Genomic DNA, 20,627 nt, shown 5'->3' with positions numbered 1-20,627 from the left:
CAATCATTTACAACATGCATACCAGTATAATCAAGGCACTTCAGTTTATGTTGAAGGTCAGCAGCCGAACATTCAGTACCCAAATCAGTTGCAGAGAGAGCATTTGGTTGAACAAGGTTTTGATGGACACCAGGGCCAACAGTCATGAGGTGCAACAATTAGTAGATAATTATCAAGACGGGCAGCTGTTAATGAACACTACGCATTTATAGAAAAAAGAACCAAGTGATAAAAAACAGAAAGTTCAAAGTGGTGATGAAGTTGAAATTCTGTAAACAAAAAAAAAAAAAAAAAAAAAAAAAAAACCTACGTAAAGTAAAAAAAAAGTAAAAAAAGTTAAAAATAAAAAAAAAATAAAAAAAAACGGCAGAAATTAAGGATGTTCTAGCCACTTTTCTTAAAGTGCAATCAATTGTAGAAAAAAAAGACACCCCGAAAAGGCTCACACAGGTCGTATGCTTGCGCAGTTCGATGACGTTTGCCTGAGTCGTTTCAGGAACATTGTGAAAAGTAGGCAGAAGCAATCTTCCTTGGATAGTTACGTATTTTTTAAAGTGTACGTATGTACATACGTATCTGCCGTTTGTCCTCCTCCTCCTCTGCCGCCACTTTCAGGGATAGCCTCACTCGAAAGGGAAGCTTCCACATTTTACGTACAGTATTTCTTGTATACCATGTACACTAATACACTTTATTTACAGGTTATTTTGCATTTTGTTATTAATTTAGGTATTGAATGGTCCAAATTGTTGTAGTATTTCATTGTTTATAGGTCAATTTAGCTTTATTATGAAATTTACTGGGGTGTTTTTGGAGGGCTTGGAACGGATTAGCCATTTTACATGTAACATGTGGTCCAAGATACAAAAACCTCATGATACGAAGGGCGCCTCAGAACGGATTAATTTCGTATCTCGAGGTACTACTGTAATTACTTGGTAAGTTACTTTTATAAAGTCCTTTTTGCTCAACTTAGCTTTATAATATTGCTTTCAAATTTAAGAAAGCCAAATCAATCTACAAGTCTTACATGAAGTATTACTAAAGTTTGTCAAATACTGAAGGATATAAACATACTGTTCTCACTGTAAAACTTTATTCCCCAAAAATAGGTCATTAGAAAAGTATGTGTCCCATAAACAATAACTACCATCCAATAATAGAAGTTGAAAGACTTATTCAGGCTATTCAAATCCTATATATATTATCATATCTGTATTTATGTACATAAGGGTAAAATATTATACAGCATAAATCTTCATAGTATAAAATGTTAACAGTTTGGCTGAGCATGTTATTTTACAGTAATTATTAACAATACAACTCTGTTGATAAATTCATTGATGTTATAATTATTACACAAATATAATAGATTCACATAAATCATTTAGTTGCCAAAGTGTCAAAGTCCAGTCCTTACTCTTATCATAAGAATTATCCAAAATATCTGGAATATTTCTTGCCCAACACTGAAGTAAACATTTCAAAAGTTAGCACTGAAAATCTAGAATGTAATTATTTGAACAGTCTTAAATTAGGTTTAAGTTTTGCAAATAAGCAATATACATATTTACTTGCATAAGTTTTTATAAAATATGTAGTATATTTTCAATGTTTCACTTGAGCCTTATCACTAACACTTAGTGTAAGCCTATCCATTCTTAGATATATAAATTGATCCCATTCACAGTGCAAACCTGTCCAGTCTTGGATATATAGATTGATCCCATTCACCAAAATAATCTTTAAAACAACTGAAAATGGAGGATTATAAAAGTATACGCAATATTAAACACCATGTAAATTTATATTTCAGTCCTTGTAATAAGCCTTACTAATAAGTGCAGAATACCTTGGCCAGGTTATCCACTTGATATACTGTACTGTTTTGCTAAATAGTTTTTTGAAAACATATCACATTACAGTGACTGATGATTCTAATATATAGGAAAATTCACTCACTAACAAGATTACCCATATAAAACAGGCCTGTACATAGAAAAATCTGCATACTAAACAACCAAAAGCATTGTGACACATGTGCAACTTAATATCAATTTTGAATTTGTATATTTATTAACTTCAACCTTTTCAACCAATGACATTTCCTTCTTGAAGAATTTAATTTTTTTATTCATTTAGATCTACCTATAAGGAGAATCTATCAATGATGTTACAATACACACTGTGTATACAAATAAGTCCTGCACTTCTGGCCAGGTTACATTCTGGATGACAGATAACATGTCAAAATGTATGTGAGCTACACAACTGCTTAAACATGTATTACCTCTTATTTATCCTGTATGTCACATTATATTACATTTCCAAAACTTAAATTTTTACAAAATAAGAATTCACAAAATGGATATTAGATGCTATTTCAGACTGCTTTCAATTCATATATTGTACAGTACTTTCTATTTATAATGTAAAGTATATTAAAGGTAAAAAGAGCAAGATACTATCAAAAAATGTATAATTGCATTTACAACATATACCTAGTTTTTTTTTCTTTTTTCTACAGGATTACAAACCATTGCCTTTCATTTTGGAGTATCTTTCAGTGCAAGCTGGAAACAGTCAAAACTTTGTAACAAGGTAGTTAACCAGGTGGAAGAAGAGGAGTGAGTGGGGCAATATCCCTCACTCACCAACCATCGCCTTCACTTGTTTTCTGCCACTGTTTGAGACAGATGTACTGCTATGCTACCCAATACTGACTGGTTAAAAGGCTTGGATTGCATGAATATCCATCATTCTTTCCATTCTTTGTTGTTGTTGTTTTTTTTTTGTCAGTCTGTTTTTTTATTTGTGGGTGAAAAACATGTTTTTTATTTAGGGGTAAAAAACTAGCATTCCCAATAGGAGTCATCAACACATTTTTCCCAAACAATACCAAGGCTGGTGGGCAAAATCCTTTCCGTTTCACTGCTGTATCAGATGAACATTGACCTTTCAAGTTAATCTGTGTCTTATTTCTAAGGAATGGTTCAGTCATGTGTTATTGTAGGATGCACTAATAGGTGGGGAAAGGGAAGCCTAGTATCCTGGCATCATATTCCCAGCAAAAGTGACAAGGAAAGGAGAAATAAGTGGCTGGCAGCCACTCACTGTCCAATTCATGCAAAGCTTAAGAGAATTAAGATGAAACAGAACAGTGAGACAGAGCACTTTGTAACCAAGCCTACATTGCTCAGGAGGTATAAGATAGAGCACTTGCTCAGTAAATGAGTAATATTATTACTAAGTTCAAAAGACCCACACAATAGCCCCTCCATGTCTATACCACCATTAAAAGTTCGTCTGCCAAACATTGCCGAGATTGACATTCCAATATTTTCCTGCCAGTAACCAGCACATGGACAGACATACATATCTAATTTGTCCTCTTTCATTTGAAGTTTTGAAGTTGATCTTTATATGAAATAATAAAATCGTATGCAAAATTTGAGAGCATAAAAATATTTTTCATTTGAAATATTCAGATTTACATATTTTCGTTGATATCGTTTCAGAAGACTGCTCAAAATTACGTAATTTCACAACATTAAAATTTAAAACTTTATTACTCCACCACATTCCTATATAATTATTTATTTTAACCTATATACCAACAATAAATACATCAAATTATAATTCCATGTTTTTGGAGTAAAAAATAACAACAGTTGGGATTCACAGAAAATTAATAGAGTTAAAGGACCAATGAATGAATTAATTTCAGACCATTTCACTATCAAGAATGCAGTGACACAGACAGCTAGCCCTCATGTGAAAGTTGTTTGAAATTACTGTTTTCTAAAAATTTATGGAAAGCAAAATAATATTTATTTTATATTTAAATATATATATTGTTGCCATCAAATGTTTTTCCTCTCATGGGAAGTGAAGTTAACAGACTGAAAAACTTAAAAACACACCAAGTTTGAGAATAATTTTATCACATTTTGAGAAACTAATACAGCACTACACAAGAATACATACATATACCACATAATAAGCAAGAAAGAATCCTTACCCTGTCAGACATGTACAGCATGCACAAAACACTTGACAAAGTTAAATTAGATGAGAGCTTCGTCTGCCATGTTTGCTTTTGCTCACCAGCTAATTGTGCATGCACCAGATATGCTTCATTTGTTTGCAAACATAATCTCTCCTATAGCATGCTTGCATAGAGCAGTCCTCCTCCAGGGATAGGTCTTCAGTGGTTCACTCCTTGCTGGGAGGGGGTTCAGAAGGAGCAGTGTGAGGGATTTGTTCTGGATTGCAACCAGGTATCAATGCAGTTCTGCGGCTAGGTCTTGTACCTCTCTTTGGTGAAAGGCTCATCTTGTTCACAGGACCAAGAATGTCCTAGGGAGTGGAGTTCTGGTGTCATGTCCTTTGGCTGAAATAGCATCAGCTTGTGACCATGTGGATCTTCTAAGTATGGATGGACCTGTACCTCCTGAACCCCCTTCAGAGCTGAAACAATGATTTTTGGAGATTATCTCTCACTCACGAGTGGAATAATCTGGGATGACAGGTTTCTTACTGGTCAACTCTCAACAATGGAGCTAACCTGGATCAACAATGGAGTTAACCTCCAGGTTACTCGTCTTAGTATGCTTGTGGTGTTTTAGAGGAGGTGAATGTGAGTCAAAGAATCCCCTCACCTCCAGCATATATGGCAATCTCCTTCCCCACCCGCTTCCATGCCAGAGGAGGTAGTACGTATCTGAGGATATGGAGGCTACTATGCTGGCACCTGGCACATCAGCCTATAGACTGACCAACTGCCTTATGCAGGAGAGGTTACCTCAGGAAGGAGATGCCTTCTCTGCAACAGAAATGGCTCCGATGAGACAACTATGACTACGTATACTCAAGAATGTTTTATGGCTCAACCTATGGTTGAATTCACTTACAGTCAACACTACTTACGACATCTTATCCAGGAACAAGAGGGTGGTGTATCAGAGGTTGCTTGTGTCAGAAGGCAGAGCACTGACCTTCCTGGCACACCAGAGTGCCAACTGGTGGGCAAACATGGTTCTCTGTGGGGCGATATGATTTGCCTCTCTCCTCTCACTAGGTTTCACATAAGATTAGCCTCGCACTTCAGCATAGTTCAGTGTTTGGCTCCTCTTTACTCTTCCTTGATAGTAAAGTAGAAGCAGCAGTACGTCAGTGGCAGAGTCCAAAAGCTCTGATTAACCATGCTGCCTTTAAGCCTCCTGCTAAACCCAGACACAGAGTTCGGCCCTTTCAGCCGCCACTTCTGGCAGTGGCTAGAAGAGAGGTAAAGGGAAGAAGAAGGGAGGAGGTTGTTGAGAGTGGTAATTCACCTCCTACACTGCCACATGTAGGGGGTTGTCTGTTCTTACCACTGGGCTGAGTGGCAGGACCAGGAAGCAGAGCCTTCAGTAGTATCTGTCCTTCAGGACTGGTACAGGATTCTGTTATAGGACACCCCCCTCTCAGATAAATAGAACATCTAATGGTTTTAACATCCAGGATTACGTATGTTATCTTAGGAGTCTCACCTGTGTGCCCTTCAAACCCTTGTCTAGACCCTCAGACCATGACCTTATGTTCAAGACTGTTTCCTCTTAGCTTGGGCTTTGCTGAGAAAAAGTAGAGGGCTGCATGGCCTGTCCTCATCTTGTCCATGAATCGGAATGGTGGGAATCTCTATCATTCTCCTTTGCACCCAAGTTTTTGGCCAAAATCAAATCCAAAACATACCTGTCTTGGACAGATTTTTATGATCTCTCTTCAAGACTTTGTTGGTGGAAACACAGATAAGATGTTGCTCTGCCTGGTGCAAGCTGTCAATTATTATTGTAATAAATTAATATGCATCATTCAGAAGATAAACCACTATTTTAAAAGAATCCATTCCCAGAGGCCAGAGTGTACGCACCTTTTCATTAACATATGCAGGTAAGCACAAGGAGGAGGTGTCCAAGGACAACCTTCCTTTTTGGCTTCATGAAGTAATCAGACAGGCTATAACCTTCAATAAAACAGTTGGCCTCCCTTCCCATGTTAGGGTTCACAAAGGTTGGCGTAGGTCTGCCCATTGGTTTTTGGAAGAACTTTCCAGATGTACAGTTAATGAGGGCAGATGTCTGGCATCATCAGACTACCTTTACTCATTCTACCTGAGGGATGTTGTCCACAAGACCCTTACACATTTTCTTTCAGATTTGTAGTTGCTGACCAACAAGTTTGTAGTCACCCGAGCACTAGATCACATTGGGTCAGTATCTCATCTGACATATCTAAGGTCCAATGTAAATTTGAAAGATGTGAAAGAGGAATGACTGGATGCCCTTCCTCTAATTCCCTTAAGGGCAGCATCCAGGCAAAGTAAATGCTGGTGTTGGATGAGTTGCACGTGAGAACATTTCGGATATCCATTCTCTATCTGAGAAAAGGAAGCATCCCCTAATAGAGCTTAGTCTTAAATCCTTTACTTCAAATAGCCAGAACTAACCTGCCTTCCTTCAGGAAGTCTAGTACAGGAGACATCATGCTGCTCCATGGCATTCCTTCTCCAGTAATCCCTTCTTGCTTTAGAAAGGGCATTCAGGCCTAGGGCCCCATAGCTCTGACCAACTTTTTTGCCCAACTAGTTGGAGGTTACAGGAGTCATGGTTCTTCTGTTGATAATGCAACTGGCTTCATGGTAATTCTGTGGTGGCTGTCAACTCCAGCCAGTTGTAAGGGACTGACCTCCTTCCTGAAGAGTAAGTCTAATATAGAAAAAGCCAATGGTTTGTATTCCTGTGGGAACAAATAAATTTTGAATAACAATGCGTATTTTTCCTTGGTAAACTTAGTCATACGTCAACTGCCACTGTCCCGCTTAGTCCCTGCTGTCATAGGAAAAGTTAGTTAAGCACCTTCATATAGGAAAAGTTAGTTAAGCACCTTGATATAGGAAAAGTTAGTTAAGCACCTTGATATAAAGTTTCAATCAGTGTCCAGCCTGCACTGAAAGATACTCCTGTGTTAAAGGTTTTAGTTTTTATACATACCTTGGAAGAATACAAATTGTAATTCTAAATTTGTTATTCATGAAATCTCTTTGAAAATAGCAAAAAAAATAATTAAACATTCTTGGTTAACTTCATTTTACCTCTGTCTTTATATTTTCATTTTACAGTAGAACCTTGGACCTCAACCGTACTAGAAGTTGACATAATCGGGTTTCGACACCAAATTTTGAGTAAACTTTGCATTATAGTTCGAACAAAATTACAGAATTCAACCAGAGTGGCCATATGATGTGCATAAACAAAATTGTTTCAGTCAACGCAACGCTACCAGCCCGAGAAGAGTCTACTTAAGACTCAGAGGTCTAGAAAAACTAAGCCCTATTAATAATAATCAGTCAACGCTACTAGTTACTGTTGTTGGTGGCGTTTTGTGTTACCAGATCTCATTTGATGCTAAACTGCATATGAAATTATGCTAATATGCTGCTACATCTATCAAAATTATGCTTGTGGGATGATAAAATTATGCTACTTTTATGCTAACTTAGATCTCACCTCCCATTTGTTGCTAAACTCTATATGAAATAATGCTAAATCTATCAAAATTGTGCTAATGTTATGCTAACTTAGATCTCACTTTCCAATAAATATGAAATTATGCTAAATCTATCAAAATTATGCTGATATGCTTAGATCTCACTCCCATTTTGATGCTAAACACCATATGAAATTATGCTAAATCTATCAAATTTATGCTAGTGGGATGACAGTTATGCTAATTTTATGCTAACATAGATCTCATTTCTCATTTGATGCTAAACACTATAGGAAATTATGGTAAATCTTTCAAAATTATGCTAGTGGGATGACAAAATTGTGCTAATATTATGCTAAATTAATAGTTTATTTTCGCAGTGAATATAAATATATAGTAAATACAATTGGTCATTAAATATGAAAGTTGATAATCCTATACTTACACAGGAAATATCTATGGACCTCAGCATGTCCTTTGAAGGATTAAATTTAGTGCAATCACCTGCTTTCTTGATATCTTCACTGTATATTAGTTCATTTGTTAGTGAAACATTTGATTTTTTTTTTTATATATATATACCATGGAGAAATGAACTCAAGCTAACTTTGAAAGAATAGCATACTTATTACTTAGATAAACTTTAACCCAGAATGACTGTGTCGATGTTTTCAAAAAGAAAACTGTCAGTATCGTCACTTGTAATTAATTTGTGCTCACCATTTACTATCCAAGTCTTGTTGTTCATTCTCCAAGATTATTTTTGGGATTTTGATTTCCACTTACGTCATGAAACACAGACATTTGTGACGCTTGGGCAGTATGTATGAGGGACACATCAAACCTGTTTAGATTTTCTTATGTGACAGATTGATAAACCTAATTTATTAAATATTACGTACATTATTTTATCAAAAAAGTCAGGTATGTTTGTTGTTTTTAATGATTCTAAGTATATTTATGCCAAACTAAAAATTATGCTAAATGGGTTATGCCAAATATTATGCTATGCAACAAAATTTACCTCAAATATGCTAAAAGTATTAAATGATGCTACTGCATCTGGTAACATTGGTGGCGATGTTGCTATGACTTGTTTAAAACTGATCACTCCACTGCTATTGTTTTGGTACGTGCACAGTTTTCACTTTTGCGGGATTTCCTTGCTGTAAACTAGCATCCAGCCTCGATTTTTTTAGACATATTCCTAGTCTACAAAACTATGCATGCACACACACAATAGTAAATGCAATGTTTACGTGTGAGGTTTGGTAGTGAGAAAAATGTATGTCATAAAAATCAACAATTAATAGTAAAATAAGAAAAATGTAGTTAGAAAAATCAATAATTAATAGTAAAGTATGAAAAATATACAAAGACTTTCGAACACCGTTCTGAGGTTTGGTAGAGAGAGCAATGTGTGTCATAAAAATCCACAATTAATAGTAAAGGACGAAAAATATACAAAGGCTTTCGACATCAATAGTGTTAACATAAAAACTTAATGGTGTTTGATAGTCTTTGTATATCTTACATATGTAGTAATATTCTACTTTATTATTTAATTATGGATTTTTATGACTGATTATTCTTCACAAGATTATGAATTTCTTTGCAAGTGAAAGCAATGTTTAGTACGTGTGTGGTTTGGTAGCGAACACAATCTTTACGCTTTATTAAGCTTCCTGGTAAAGAAGAGATTAGTAATTTGCAGCCATAAAAGATGCATCCCTATTTTACAAGGACATTATATGAAAAATAGTTTTAGTATCATAACATTTAATTTTGTATAATAAGGCAAGGTTAGGGTAATAATAGGTGGTTAGGAACAGTTAATCCATTTTCAGTTATTTCTTGTGGAAAATATTGATTCAGATCTCAAAAAAATTGAATTTCGACCCCTCTTCTAGGACGGATTATCGTTGAGGTCCGGAGCTCTACTGTACCTTTTATCCCATGCAGTCATCAAATAAATTTTTTCAGACATTCAGTACCATTGTTTGATGTTAAATTTGTTTAAGTTGCTAACTGTATGCAGTAAATCTACCTATATCACCTAAAAGTATTGTAAGATGTAAACAAACAATCATTAATAATATATATTTATTTCCCTCACACACGTGCTGCCTTAACGAGGGCACATAGCATGACGACCACCATCAACTGGAACTGATACCCCAGTAATGAAAGATGCATCATCAGAAGCAAGAAATGCAATAGTAGCTGCTACCTCATCAGGCTCTCCTGGGCGTCCAAGAGCATGAGTGAGCTTCGCACGTTCAAGGAACTGCAATATAGTAGAAATTGTGAAACCCTTCTATATGAAACTAAAAAACATCCAATACACCCTGAATCAAAGAGAAACATCCACTACTTGGTACAGTAACATAGATGCCTTTTTTACCACATATAGACAAACTGTTTAAATACTAGAAAACAGTTGGTAGTTACAATAACTAAGTGAACTGTCAAGTAACCATATGAATATACCCATTTTTTTTCCTAGATACATGGAACATTAGTGACGAACATCATTGTAAATTTAATGGCTTGCACACTGCAAATGAATTAGAAAGCTAAGAATATGACAGTTATAATATTTAACATCACTGTACAGATTAATAATAGAAACTTTTTGATGCCAGATATGAGAAGTTATCAGCATCACAAAGGAAAAAGCTTTAGATGTATCCATCATTGGGTTTTGTAGAAATGTAATGTAAGCAATGTGATGAACTGCAAAGTGATTTTGGGAGAAGCATATGTTAAATAACAGGTTGGTGGTGATGGATTTTAAATGAGAGGTAGGAAACCCACAAAGAGAAAGATGAGATCTAGAATTAAGATTTGGTACCTTAGAGAAAAGGGGGAACAATTTAGGAGGACAGTGACAGAGATGGCTGGAAAGGGGGAATCTAGAATCTGGACAGGGTAACAAGAGAGGAAAATATCTGGGCAGACATGAGAGAAATATGTTTTGGGGAAGCAGAGGAACTGGTGGGAACCAGCAGATATTAATTGTTGAGAGGAGAAAATTTGTGGTGGAATGGAGAGGTGCAAGAATCAATTAAGAGAAAATCAAAAGCATTTCAGGACTGGAAAGTAAGGCATGCACAGAGTGCAGAGGAATGGTACAGAGAAGAGGAAAGAGATGCAAAAAGGAGGGTAGGTATGGCCATTGGAAGGGTGGCAGAGCAGTTGAATGAAAGGTTAGGAACTAAAGAAGGAGAAAAGGATATCTATTAAGATTTCAAACTAGAGGAAAAGGCAGGACTTGGGTAAACTGGGTGTCATCAAGGATAGAGATGGAAATAGTATAGTATAGGGATGAAGACTAGCAATACTAGATGGAGAGAGTATTTTGGGCAACTTTTAAATACTGAAAATTGAGAGAGGAGATAGGGGAAGCACAGAGGGTAGAGGAACCAGTATGGAGATAGAGAATACAGAAATGAAGAGAGCATTATGTAAAATGAAGAAAGGTAAGCACCAGGTCCATCAGAGTTCCAAATTTAAATGATCAGATTATTAGGTACAGAGGAGGAGAAATGGGAGCTGGATTTATTAAAAGCTATATGGGAGAGGAAGGATTGCCAAGGGACTGGGAGGAGTCTAATGGTGTGTGTGTGTATTATATTTTATATATATATATATATATATATATATATATATATATATATATATATATATATATATATATATATATATATATATATATATATATATATATATATATATATATATATATATATATATATATACATACAATGACTGGGAGAGTCTAATGGTATGTGTGTGAGTGTGTGTGTATATATATATATATATATATATATATATATATATATATATATATGTACATACACAAGCAGAAGGGAGATATCATGGATTGTGGTAATTACAGGGGAATTAAACTAACAGAACATGGATTGAAATTTTTAGAGAATACTGGATATGACATTAAGAGAGATCGTAAAGATCAGGAAACAACAGTATGGATTCATGAGGGGAACAGGGACAGTGGATGCCATCTTTATATTATGACAGCTACAGGAAAAGAGGCTAGAGGGAAACCAGGAGCTTTATTGTGCATGTATAGACCTGGAGAAAGCATACGATTGAATCCCAAGAGAAGTGACGTTTTGGTGCTGGAGGAAGAGAAAGTCCCAGAAATGTTGATTAGGCTGATCAAGATGATGTATCAAAGAACGAGCACAAAAGTAATAATAGCAGTTGGGGAAACAGAAAACTTTGAAGTTAGTGTTGGATTACACCAGGGGTCACCATTAAGCCCATTTTTGTTTGTGCTGATCATGGATGTGTTGAGAGAAGAGATCAGAAATGAAGAGCTGTGGGAGTTTTACACTTTTGATCTGCTGAAAATGAGGAAGACCCACAGAGAAGGGTTGGAGAGTCTCAGGAGTCTTTAGAGAGGAGTGGCTTAAAGGTGAAAGTTAATAAAACAGAGGTTTTGGTGAGTTACTAGTAGGGAAGAAAGATGCAGGTGGAAAAGTTTAAATAATTAGGACCTACTCTCAGCCAAGAGGGAGGATGTGAGGCTGAAGTTGACAGTAGGATAAAAGTTGCAAGGGGGAAGTGGAGAAAGGTAGCTGGAGTATGTAGTATGTGATAAAAAAAACTGCCAATCAAGCTAAAAGTCAAGATCTAAGGCACAGTGATAAGACCACCGTTAATGTATGTATATATGTATGTATGGTGTTTTTACATTGCATGGAACCAGTGGTTATTCAGCAACGGGACCAACGGCTTTACGTGACTTCTGAACCACGTCGAGAGTGAACTTCTATCACCAGAAATACACATCTCTCACTCCTCAATGAAATGGCCGAGAATCGAACCCGCGACCACCAAGGTGAGAAGCAAACACCAAACTAACCACGCCACTGAGGTGCTAGAAATTAATGTTAAATAGAGGCAAGATGCAAATAAATTGGGTATGGTAGCAAACCAAAGATGATACAAGCACAAATAGGGATAAATATCTGATGTTATATTTCACCAAAAAAATAAAATTTAAGCAATACTAAACATTCCTGGTTATCACCGAACTTGGTTTCGGTGATCCGGTTTTATGGTGCTTGTCTAGCGCACCATCATGTGCCGATTTCCAGTTATCGGCACCGATAATAGAGTTATGGCACTGATACCTAACAGAGATGCCATTAACCAGTTATCAGTGCCAAAATCCAGTTACTGTCAACATAAGCGCCATAAATCGGCAATTTTCGCTTATCATCGAGCCGATGGAACAGAACCCTGCTGGATAAACGGTAACTGCCTGTATCTATTCAGCAGTATTTGTTTTATTTGTCAACAGATTTAATACACTAATAATTTCCATTTTTGGCATCAGATTTTTATTAGCTACACTTACCATATTTTTCATCATCCAAGACACTAAATTATTGTTCATATGCAAACAAACCTTCAGTCTTAACAATAGGATCATTTTCTGGTGCCTAGCTGGATCCGATATAAAATCGGAGATTAAAAAGCAAGGAATCTGTGAGATCTGGCAACATGTGCATATATCAGGTGAAAACTGGTCAAAGACCGCACACCCACACTATCAGGTTTAGTCTTTTTCTTAACTGCCTGGGTGAGCGACATGGTTGCTTGCTCTCTGCCATCCCAGTTGTTTGTCCATTTTTGCTCTTTTGCTAGTCTGTGTGTGCTTATGTTATTATGGATTCCTCTGCATCTTCTCGGCCTTGCCAACGTATGTGCCTGGAGACAGTTCAAGGTTACCACGTTCTCGTTTCCTGGCTTCTTCAGCTACGGACCCCCATTCCACATGCAGTAGGTGTTGTGCTAATTTTTGTACTATGACGAATCACTGCCCTTCCGAGGCTTTATGTTAGGCAGTTCTTAAGAGATTTGGCTCTGTTTTGGAGGATAGGTTTGCTGCCTTCTCTGCTGAGAAGGCTGCGAGCAAACGTTGCTTCGCCTTCCCCTTCTCCTGCTAAGAGGGAGTGAGGAGTGGTAACAAACCTCTGTGGCTTATATGGTTTGTTGCTTGAACAGGCAGTTTTCTTTTGTCCCTGAATGCTATGATTATGACCATATATCATTGTTTTTCAACCTAGATGGCTGAGTTCATAGATATCTGATTGTCTATTCTCTCACCGGTCTGGGACCCCTTCTTTAGACCTTGTTCTCCAAGTATAAGTCTATCATATTGCTAAGACCGAGGGTTTGTTCCACATATGAACAAATGACAAATTTTTTAATCAATTTGTATTTTTCATAGGTAACAAACCTGAGGTCTTAACATTTACTGCCCACCTCTAGCCGCCCCTCTCTCTTTTACTGGGTTGGGGGAAAGACTAGTGCATCACAAGGTTCTATGCTTGGTTGGTAACCAGCTTCCACCTCGTATATGCATGAGTTCCAGATGCCACAGGTTCCATGCTTTACAATCTTTGATTGTTTGTAAGACCTCAGGTTTGTTAGCTCTGAAAAATACAAACTGATTAAAAAATGTCATTTTTTCATAGACCTATTCTAAACTCAAAGAAAAGTTATCTTTTGCTTTAATCAGAATTCCTGTATATAACAATGAATGGTGTGCAAAAGTTATACTTAAAAATAATAAATAAACAAAATTGTCATAAAAAGAGAAATATATGTCTCTTAGTCATATACATTTCTATATCACAGGCTGCTGTAGACAAACAGGTTACAGTATATGTGTTGTACCATATTCCCCCCTTTGTTCATGGGGGATGGGTACCAGACCCCCCTACGAATAGCTAGAACCTGTAAATAGTTAAAACTCCTATAAAAATGCTCAAAACTGCCTATTTTATTAGTTAAAAATCAAGTAAACCCCACTAAAAATTTTTATACCTTTTTTTTTTTAATAGTTTTATCACAAAAACTGTATTTTATGATGAAATTGATAAAAAAAAAATGAATTTGGATATTTCTCATAGAAAAATACCACAAATAGGCGAATTTTCCACAAATGATGGGGGTAAATGTTCCAGAGAGAAATGTGTGAATATGGGAATTTCTACTCAGAATTTGTTAATGATTTTAGTTTTTATCTGTTAAGACACTGTGAGAGCTGTAATTATAATTTTACAAAATAAAATAGTAGTACAGGTAGTCCCCGATTATCTGCGTTCCGGTTTTATGGGGCTTGTTTAGCTCCTTAAAATTGGCAATTTATGGTGCCATAATAGGATGAGTCCCGATTATCAGTGCCATAAGGATTCTTATGGTGCACCATAAGGGTGCTTTTGGCGCTATAAAGGCACGCCATAAGGGTGCTTATGGCACCAATAGCCGGTTATCAGGGCCATTACGGCGCCATATATCACTGAGTTTCGGTTAATGGCAGTTTTTGCTATCTGCACACCCCCGGGAATGGAACCCCTGCCGATAACCAGGGACTGCTTGTAATTATTTCAGAGGAAACATAACTTGGTAAAATTTACAAGTGAATTTGAAAAGATGCCCTACACAGGGTTGTAAATATTCACCATGTGTATTTGCATATCTTCCTCTTTCCATTGATGTTTTGTTTTTAAATGACCAATCTTGAAGTTTGCCGAGTCTAGGGGTATGCTTAATTAGCCCTGTACTTTAAGGGCTAATGGAGTTCTTCCTTATCTCTTTATTTTTTATAGTTGTTTTAATTTGTAATTACTGCTGGTTTCCTAGGGACAAGACTGAACCAAGTTATTCCAAGAGAATTATACAGGGAACTATTTCTTTCCGCTCCTAGAAGCTCTGGTTTTGCTCTCAGTGACTGAACTTCCTTCTCATATGCCAATCTGTCGCACAGTTTAGATCTTGGCTAATTATGATTAACAGGTTTTGTAAAACAAAGTATGTTTTCAAACAAAACAAGTTTTCATGAAAACAATAATAATCTTCAGTGACCTCTTCCCTTCCCCTAATTCTTCCAGTTAAGAGTTTCAACTACTTTTCAAGTGTCTAAATGAATAGTAAAATTGGGAAAGTTAAGTTAATTAAGTTTGACACATGTGGAAAGATGCCAAAAGGAAGAATTTAAAATTGAAGAAAACAATGTAGCAGGATCTCAAGGGATGCTACAAAATTTATAAACTATATTATTTAAAGAAAACTAGAAAGTTGCACTGAAATCGCATTACAACACTAAAAAAATGGGAAACCATCTCAGTGGTAAAAATCTGTAAAATCTTTAACACCAGCCAGATAGTTACCAAAAGGTGGATATAGAGAGATTATTCACAAATCCATTCTTAAGAATTTTGTCAACACAAAGACACACAAGACTGCAAAATAATTACCTACTCTCAACAGAACTGGGAGAAATTCATAAAAAATAATTATAAAATATTCTACTAACATTTATTTATTTAATATACTTACTGCTGCGTATGCTTCTTCATTCAGACCTCCACGTTTCTGTAGTTCAGTTATTATTACTCCAGGACTGAAAGAAAACCAGTATTTTAAGAATTTTTCACATATAAAAATGTTTCAAACATGTAACAAATTTGTGTAACAACATAATTGGTACTAGTATTTATAATCATATGTAAATGACATTTTATACATTTTACTACTGTACTCACTTCACACAGTTAACACGAACTTTCTTCTCTGCCAATTCTGAAAAATCAATGAGAAATTACACTTACGCAATAAAAAGTAAATATACATTGACAATCCCATATCTAAAATTATAAAAATCATATTTTTTTGTGGATCATAAGGCATCAGTTGTAAGGTTCAATTGGTGTGCACACAACTGATCTTGGTCATCCCAGGTCTGAAACAGGTGAGTAAGGTGGTCATATTGGTGGTGGTTTTGTATTGTGACTAAACAATAGACAAATCTGCAAAGGATCATCTAGCAAGGGGAGTGAGGAGTGGTGAAAAATCTCTGTTGATTGCATGTTATGTTTCTTGAACAGGCAGTTTGTTGTGGAATGCAATGAATCTGACCATATATTATTGTGTTTCAACCCAAATGGCTGAGTTTTTAGATATCTGATTGTCTATTTTCTCATGGGCTTGGGACCTCTTCTTTAGAACTCGTTCTTGGGACCTCTTCTTTAGAACTCGTTCTTCTAGGAAGGATGGTCAGGTGGGTTAACTCCCAGCCAGTTTAGAATGCTTGTGCCTTCCTCCAAGTAAGTCTATCCTATTGATAAGACCGAGGGTTTGTTCCATATATGAACAAATGCCAAATTTTTAATCAATTTGTATTTTTCATAGCTAACAAACCTAAGGTCTTAATGTTTATTGCCCAACTCTAGCCATCCAGTCTTTTTTCCTGGGTTGGGGGAAAGACTAGCACATCACAAGGTTCTATACCTGGTCGGTGACCAGCTCCATCTCGTATACACGAGATTCCTTGCTTTACAATATTTGATTGTTTTGACCGGTTTCCAGCGGGTGCAAGAAGATTATCCTATTGTCAAGACCTCAGGTTTGTTAGCTAGGAGAAATACAAATTGATTAGAAATTTGTCGTACTCTCTCTTACTGAGATGTATGTTTTTTGTATAAATGATTTAATAACTTTCAAATATTAATATCAATGTAAACAGCTATAATATCAATTCATTAAAGAACATACCATAGTGAATTAGTAAGATTTTAGTTTATAAATTAATAATTTATGTAAAAATAAAGGGAACCCCCATCTTTTTCCTGAGAGACTTGGAGAGTCTAGCGCCATTAAATTTATGGCACCATAACGGGCCTTTTCGAAAGCCATAAAATTTATGGCACCAAAACAGGCCTTGTCTAGTGCCATAAAATTTATGGCACCATAACAGCCCAAGTTTCAGTTATCAGCGCCATAAAGTGCCGATAATAGAGTTATGAAGCCATAACATACCTAAGAAGAGGTGCCATTAACTGAAACTTGGCACCTTAAGTGCCATAAATCATCAAGTTTCAGTTAATGGTGGTTTTTGCTTATCATCACCCCGCCGAGAACGGAACCCCCACCGATAACTGGGGACTGTGTGTGTGTGTGTAATATATATATATATATATATATATATATATATATATATATATATATATATATATATATATATATATATATATATATATATATATGTATATATATATATATATATATATATATATATATATATATATATATATATATATATCTAATAAAAGGAGTCATAAAAACACACAATATAGAGAGAAAAGTACTATATTTCAGAGACTGCTGTTCTCTCTCTTCAGGTATATGAATGAGAAAGGTTTACAGAAAAGGTGGTAAGCCAATTTAGGTCACCCCCGCTGATAATCTTCCTTTAATCTTCTTAAGCGTTGGTTGAATGAAAACTTCATCGATCACATCTGAAATCCACGCTCCTTTTGAGATGTTCATTACCTGCCTCTCTTTTATTAAGGCCGATTACATCATTTGACTCTTGTACCGGCAGTTGCTGCTATAAATTATACGTGACAAATTCCAGTTTATTCTATGGTTATGTTCATTTATATGGTTGAAAATAGCTGAGTTCTGTTGTCCATACCTAACTGACCGTTTGTGTTGTATTAATCTCTGGGGAAGTGATTTTCCTGTAAATCCGATGTAAGATTGGTCACAGTCCTGGCATGGGATCTGGTAAACCCCAGTGTCCTTGGGCGATGTCTTTTGTTGGACGTTAATCAGGGATTTGGCTAAGGTGTTCGGGTAAGTAAATGCAAAAGGGTTAGATTTTCCAAGGGTCTGAGTCACCTTTTTAATCGTGTCCAGGTGGGGAATTTTTATTTTGTTGTTGGGCGTATCTCTGGTCTTGTCTTTAGGGGGTCGGTAGAAAATTACGTTTGCTTTGTGAATTGCTTTCTCAATTATATGGTCAGGATACTTTAAAAACGAAAGTTGCTTACGAATTAGTTCAAATTCTTTTTCCAGGAAATCTGGGGAACAAATTCGTAAGGCTCTTAAGAACAGGTTGCTGGCTACACCTATCTTGATAGCAATGTCGTGATAGCTAAAGTAGTGAATGTATGAAAGTGAGAACGTTGGTTTTCTGTATATGGTAAATTTGTATTCTGTCGTGTCTCTGATTATTAAAACATCAAGAAAAGGAATTTTGTTGTCTGTTTCCCATTCAACTTTAAATTTGATGCTGGCACTAATGCATTTAATTTTGAAAGGAATTCATTAAAATTGCCCCACCTATTATCCCAAAATGTTAGAATATCATCAACATATCTCATCCAAATCATGTTTTTGGGTTTTATTGCATTTATTACTGTAGTTTCAAAGTACTATTCCATGTACAGATTGGCTAAAACAGGACTTAAATGACTACCCATACTACACCCGAATTTTTGCTTGTAGAATGATTCCCCGACTGAAAATACGTTATTAGATGCACATAATTATCCCCTATTCAAATCATTTCCCATTGGCGCTTGACAAAATAATAAAGTTAGTTGAATTATGTGCATCTAATAACGTATTGTCTGTTGAAATTTTTGTAATGAACATGCTGAGCCTCAAAGGGTTTTGGTCAGTGGGAGTTGGGAGTAGCAAGAAAGATTTTTACCAATTTTAATGGTATAAGGTGGTACAAAAATGTTTGGTGCCCCCCCCCCCCCAACACCAAGATGCTTAAATACTGTGCCTTCCTGTGGGTGTCAACACAGATGTTTAGAGAGACAAGGTCGTCGTACCAATGAATTTTGGCATTTGAATCCATATACAACATTCCATCTCATCAAGTCTTCAGAATGAGAGGCTAAGTTAATTCTACGAAGATGCACAGTTGTTCATACATGAACAAACCTTTGGTCTTAACAACAGGATCATTTCTAGTGCCTAGCTGGATCCGGTTAAATCACAGATGAAAGCAAGGAATCTTGTGAGATCTGGTAACGCATGCGTATATCAGGTGAAGAGTGGTCAAGGATCACACACCCATGCCACAGTATCAGTCTTTCTTAAAACCGCCTGGACAAGAGTTGTGGTTGACCTCTCTCGGCCTTTACCCAGTTAACCCTTAAACGCCGAAGCGGTACAAAAAAAAATTGTCTCCCGTGTGCCGGAGGTGTTTCAGAGTGAGCGCGGAAGCGGAAAAAATATTTTTTTCAAAAAATCACAGCACACTTAGTTTTCAAGATTAAGAGTTCATTTTTGGCTCCTTTTTTTGTCATTGGCTGAAGTTTAGTATGCAATCATCAATAATGAAAATAATTATCATTATCATATATAAATAATGCGATATATGATAGCGCAAAACAAAATTTCATATATAATTGTATTCAAATCGCGGTGCGCAAAACGGTTAAAGGTAACAAGTTACTTTTTTTTCCTTGTAATTTACACTAAATTGCGATCATTTTGGTATATAACACATTGTAAAACGATAAAGCAACACAGATAAAATATACACAAAATAATGCATGAATTCGTAACGCACGGATGTAAACAAATATTTTTTTTTTTTTTCAAAAATTCACCATAAATCTAAATATTGTCCTAGAGCTTCCAATTTCTTTCAAAATTAAGACAAATGATTGAATATTACTATACTGTAAGAGTATTAGCTTACAATTGCAGTTTTCGACCATATCTGACGAGTTAAAGTTGTCCAAATGTCAAATTTTTTTATATATATTTTTTTATATGCAATTATTTCGGAAATAAGAAAAGCTACAACTTCAAATATTTTTAGTTTTATTCTACATGAAATTGCGCACATTTTCATATATAAAACTCTATGAAATGTCTAATATGAAACGGAGCAAATATTCCGAGAATGGGACGTACGCATTTCAGAGATTTGTGGCGGAGAATCCGCCCGCGGAGGGAAGGAAAGATTTTTTTTTTAAATTCATCATAAATCTAAATATTGTGCTAGAGACTTCGAATTTGTTTCAAGATGAAGATAAATGACTGAATATTACTAGACTGTAAGAGTTTTAGCTTACAATTGCGTTTTTCGACCATTTCGGTAGAGTCAAATTGACCGAACATGGAATTTTTATTCTAAAATTAATATTAATAATACTTACCTGTATAATTTATCTAGCCCTAAATCCCCAAAAACCGCACCAAAATTTACCACATTGGCAACCCTGTTACTCCTATTCTGTCCGCCAGTT

The 20,627-nt window shown here is 35.9% G+C and overlaps 1 protein-coding gene across 1 annotated transcript in view; it reads right to left on the bottom strand.

Annotated features, from left to right (window-relative positions):
* Window positions 1-2,561: 2,561 nt before the first annotated feature.
* The window catches only part of LOC135220977 (3-oxoacyl-[acyl-carrier-protein] reductase FabG-like), a 218,272-nt gene continuing 200,206 nt past the window's right edge, over window positions 2,562-20,627 (bottom strand). Inside the window, exons 6-8 of the mRNA XM_064258663.1 lie at window positions 16,116-16,152; window positions 15,910-15,973; window positions 2,562-9,814 (exon numbers count right to left, since the gene is read on the bottom strand). Of these exons, the coding sequence (XP_064114733.1) occupies window positions 9,656-9,814; window positions 15,910-15,973; window positions 16,116-16,152 (260 nt within the window). The 3' untranslated portion in view covers window positions 2,562-9,655. The remainder of the gene's footprint in view (window positions 9,815-15,909; window positions 15,974-16,115; window positions 16,153-20,627) is intronic.

Source organism: Macrobrachium nipponense, chromosome 2 (assembly GCF_015104395.2).
Source record: "Macrobrachium nipponense isolate FS-2020 chromosome 2, ASM1510439v2, whole genome shotgun sequence".
Classification (NCBI taxonomy): Eukaryota; Metazoa; Arthropoda; class Malacostraca; order Decapoda; family Palaemonidae; genus Macrobrachium; species Macrobrachium nipponense.
Note: the sequence above shows the minus strand (reverse complement) of the source record. Positions and strands in the feature narration are given on the sequence as shown.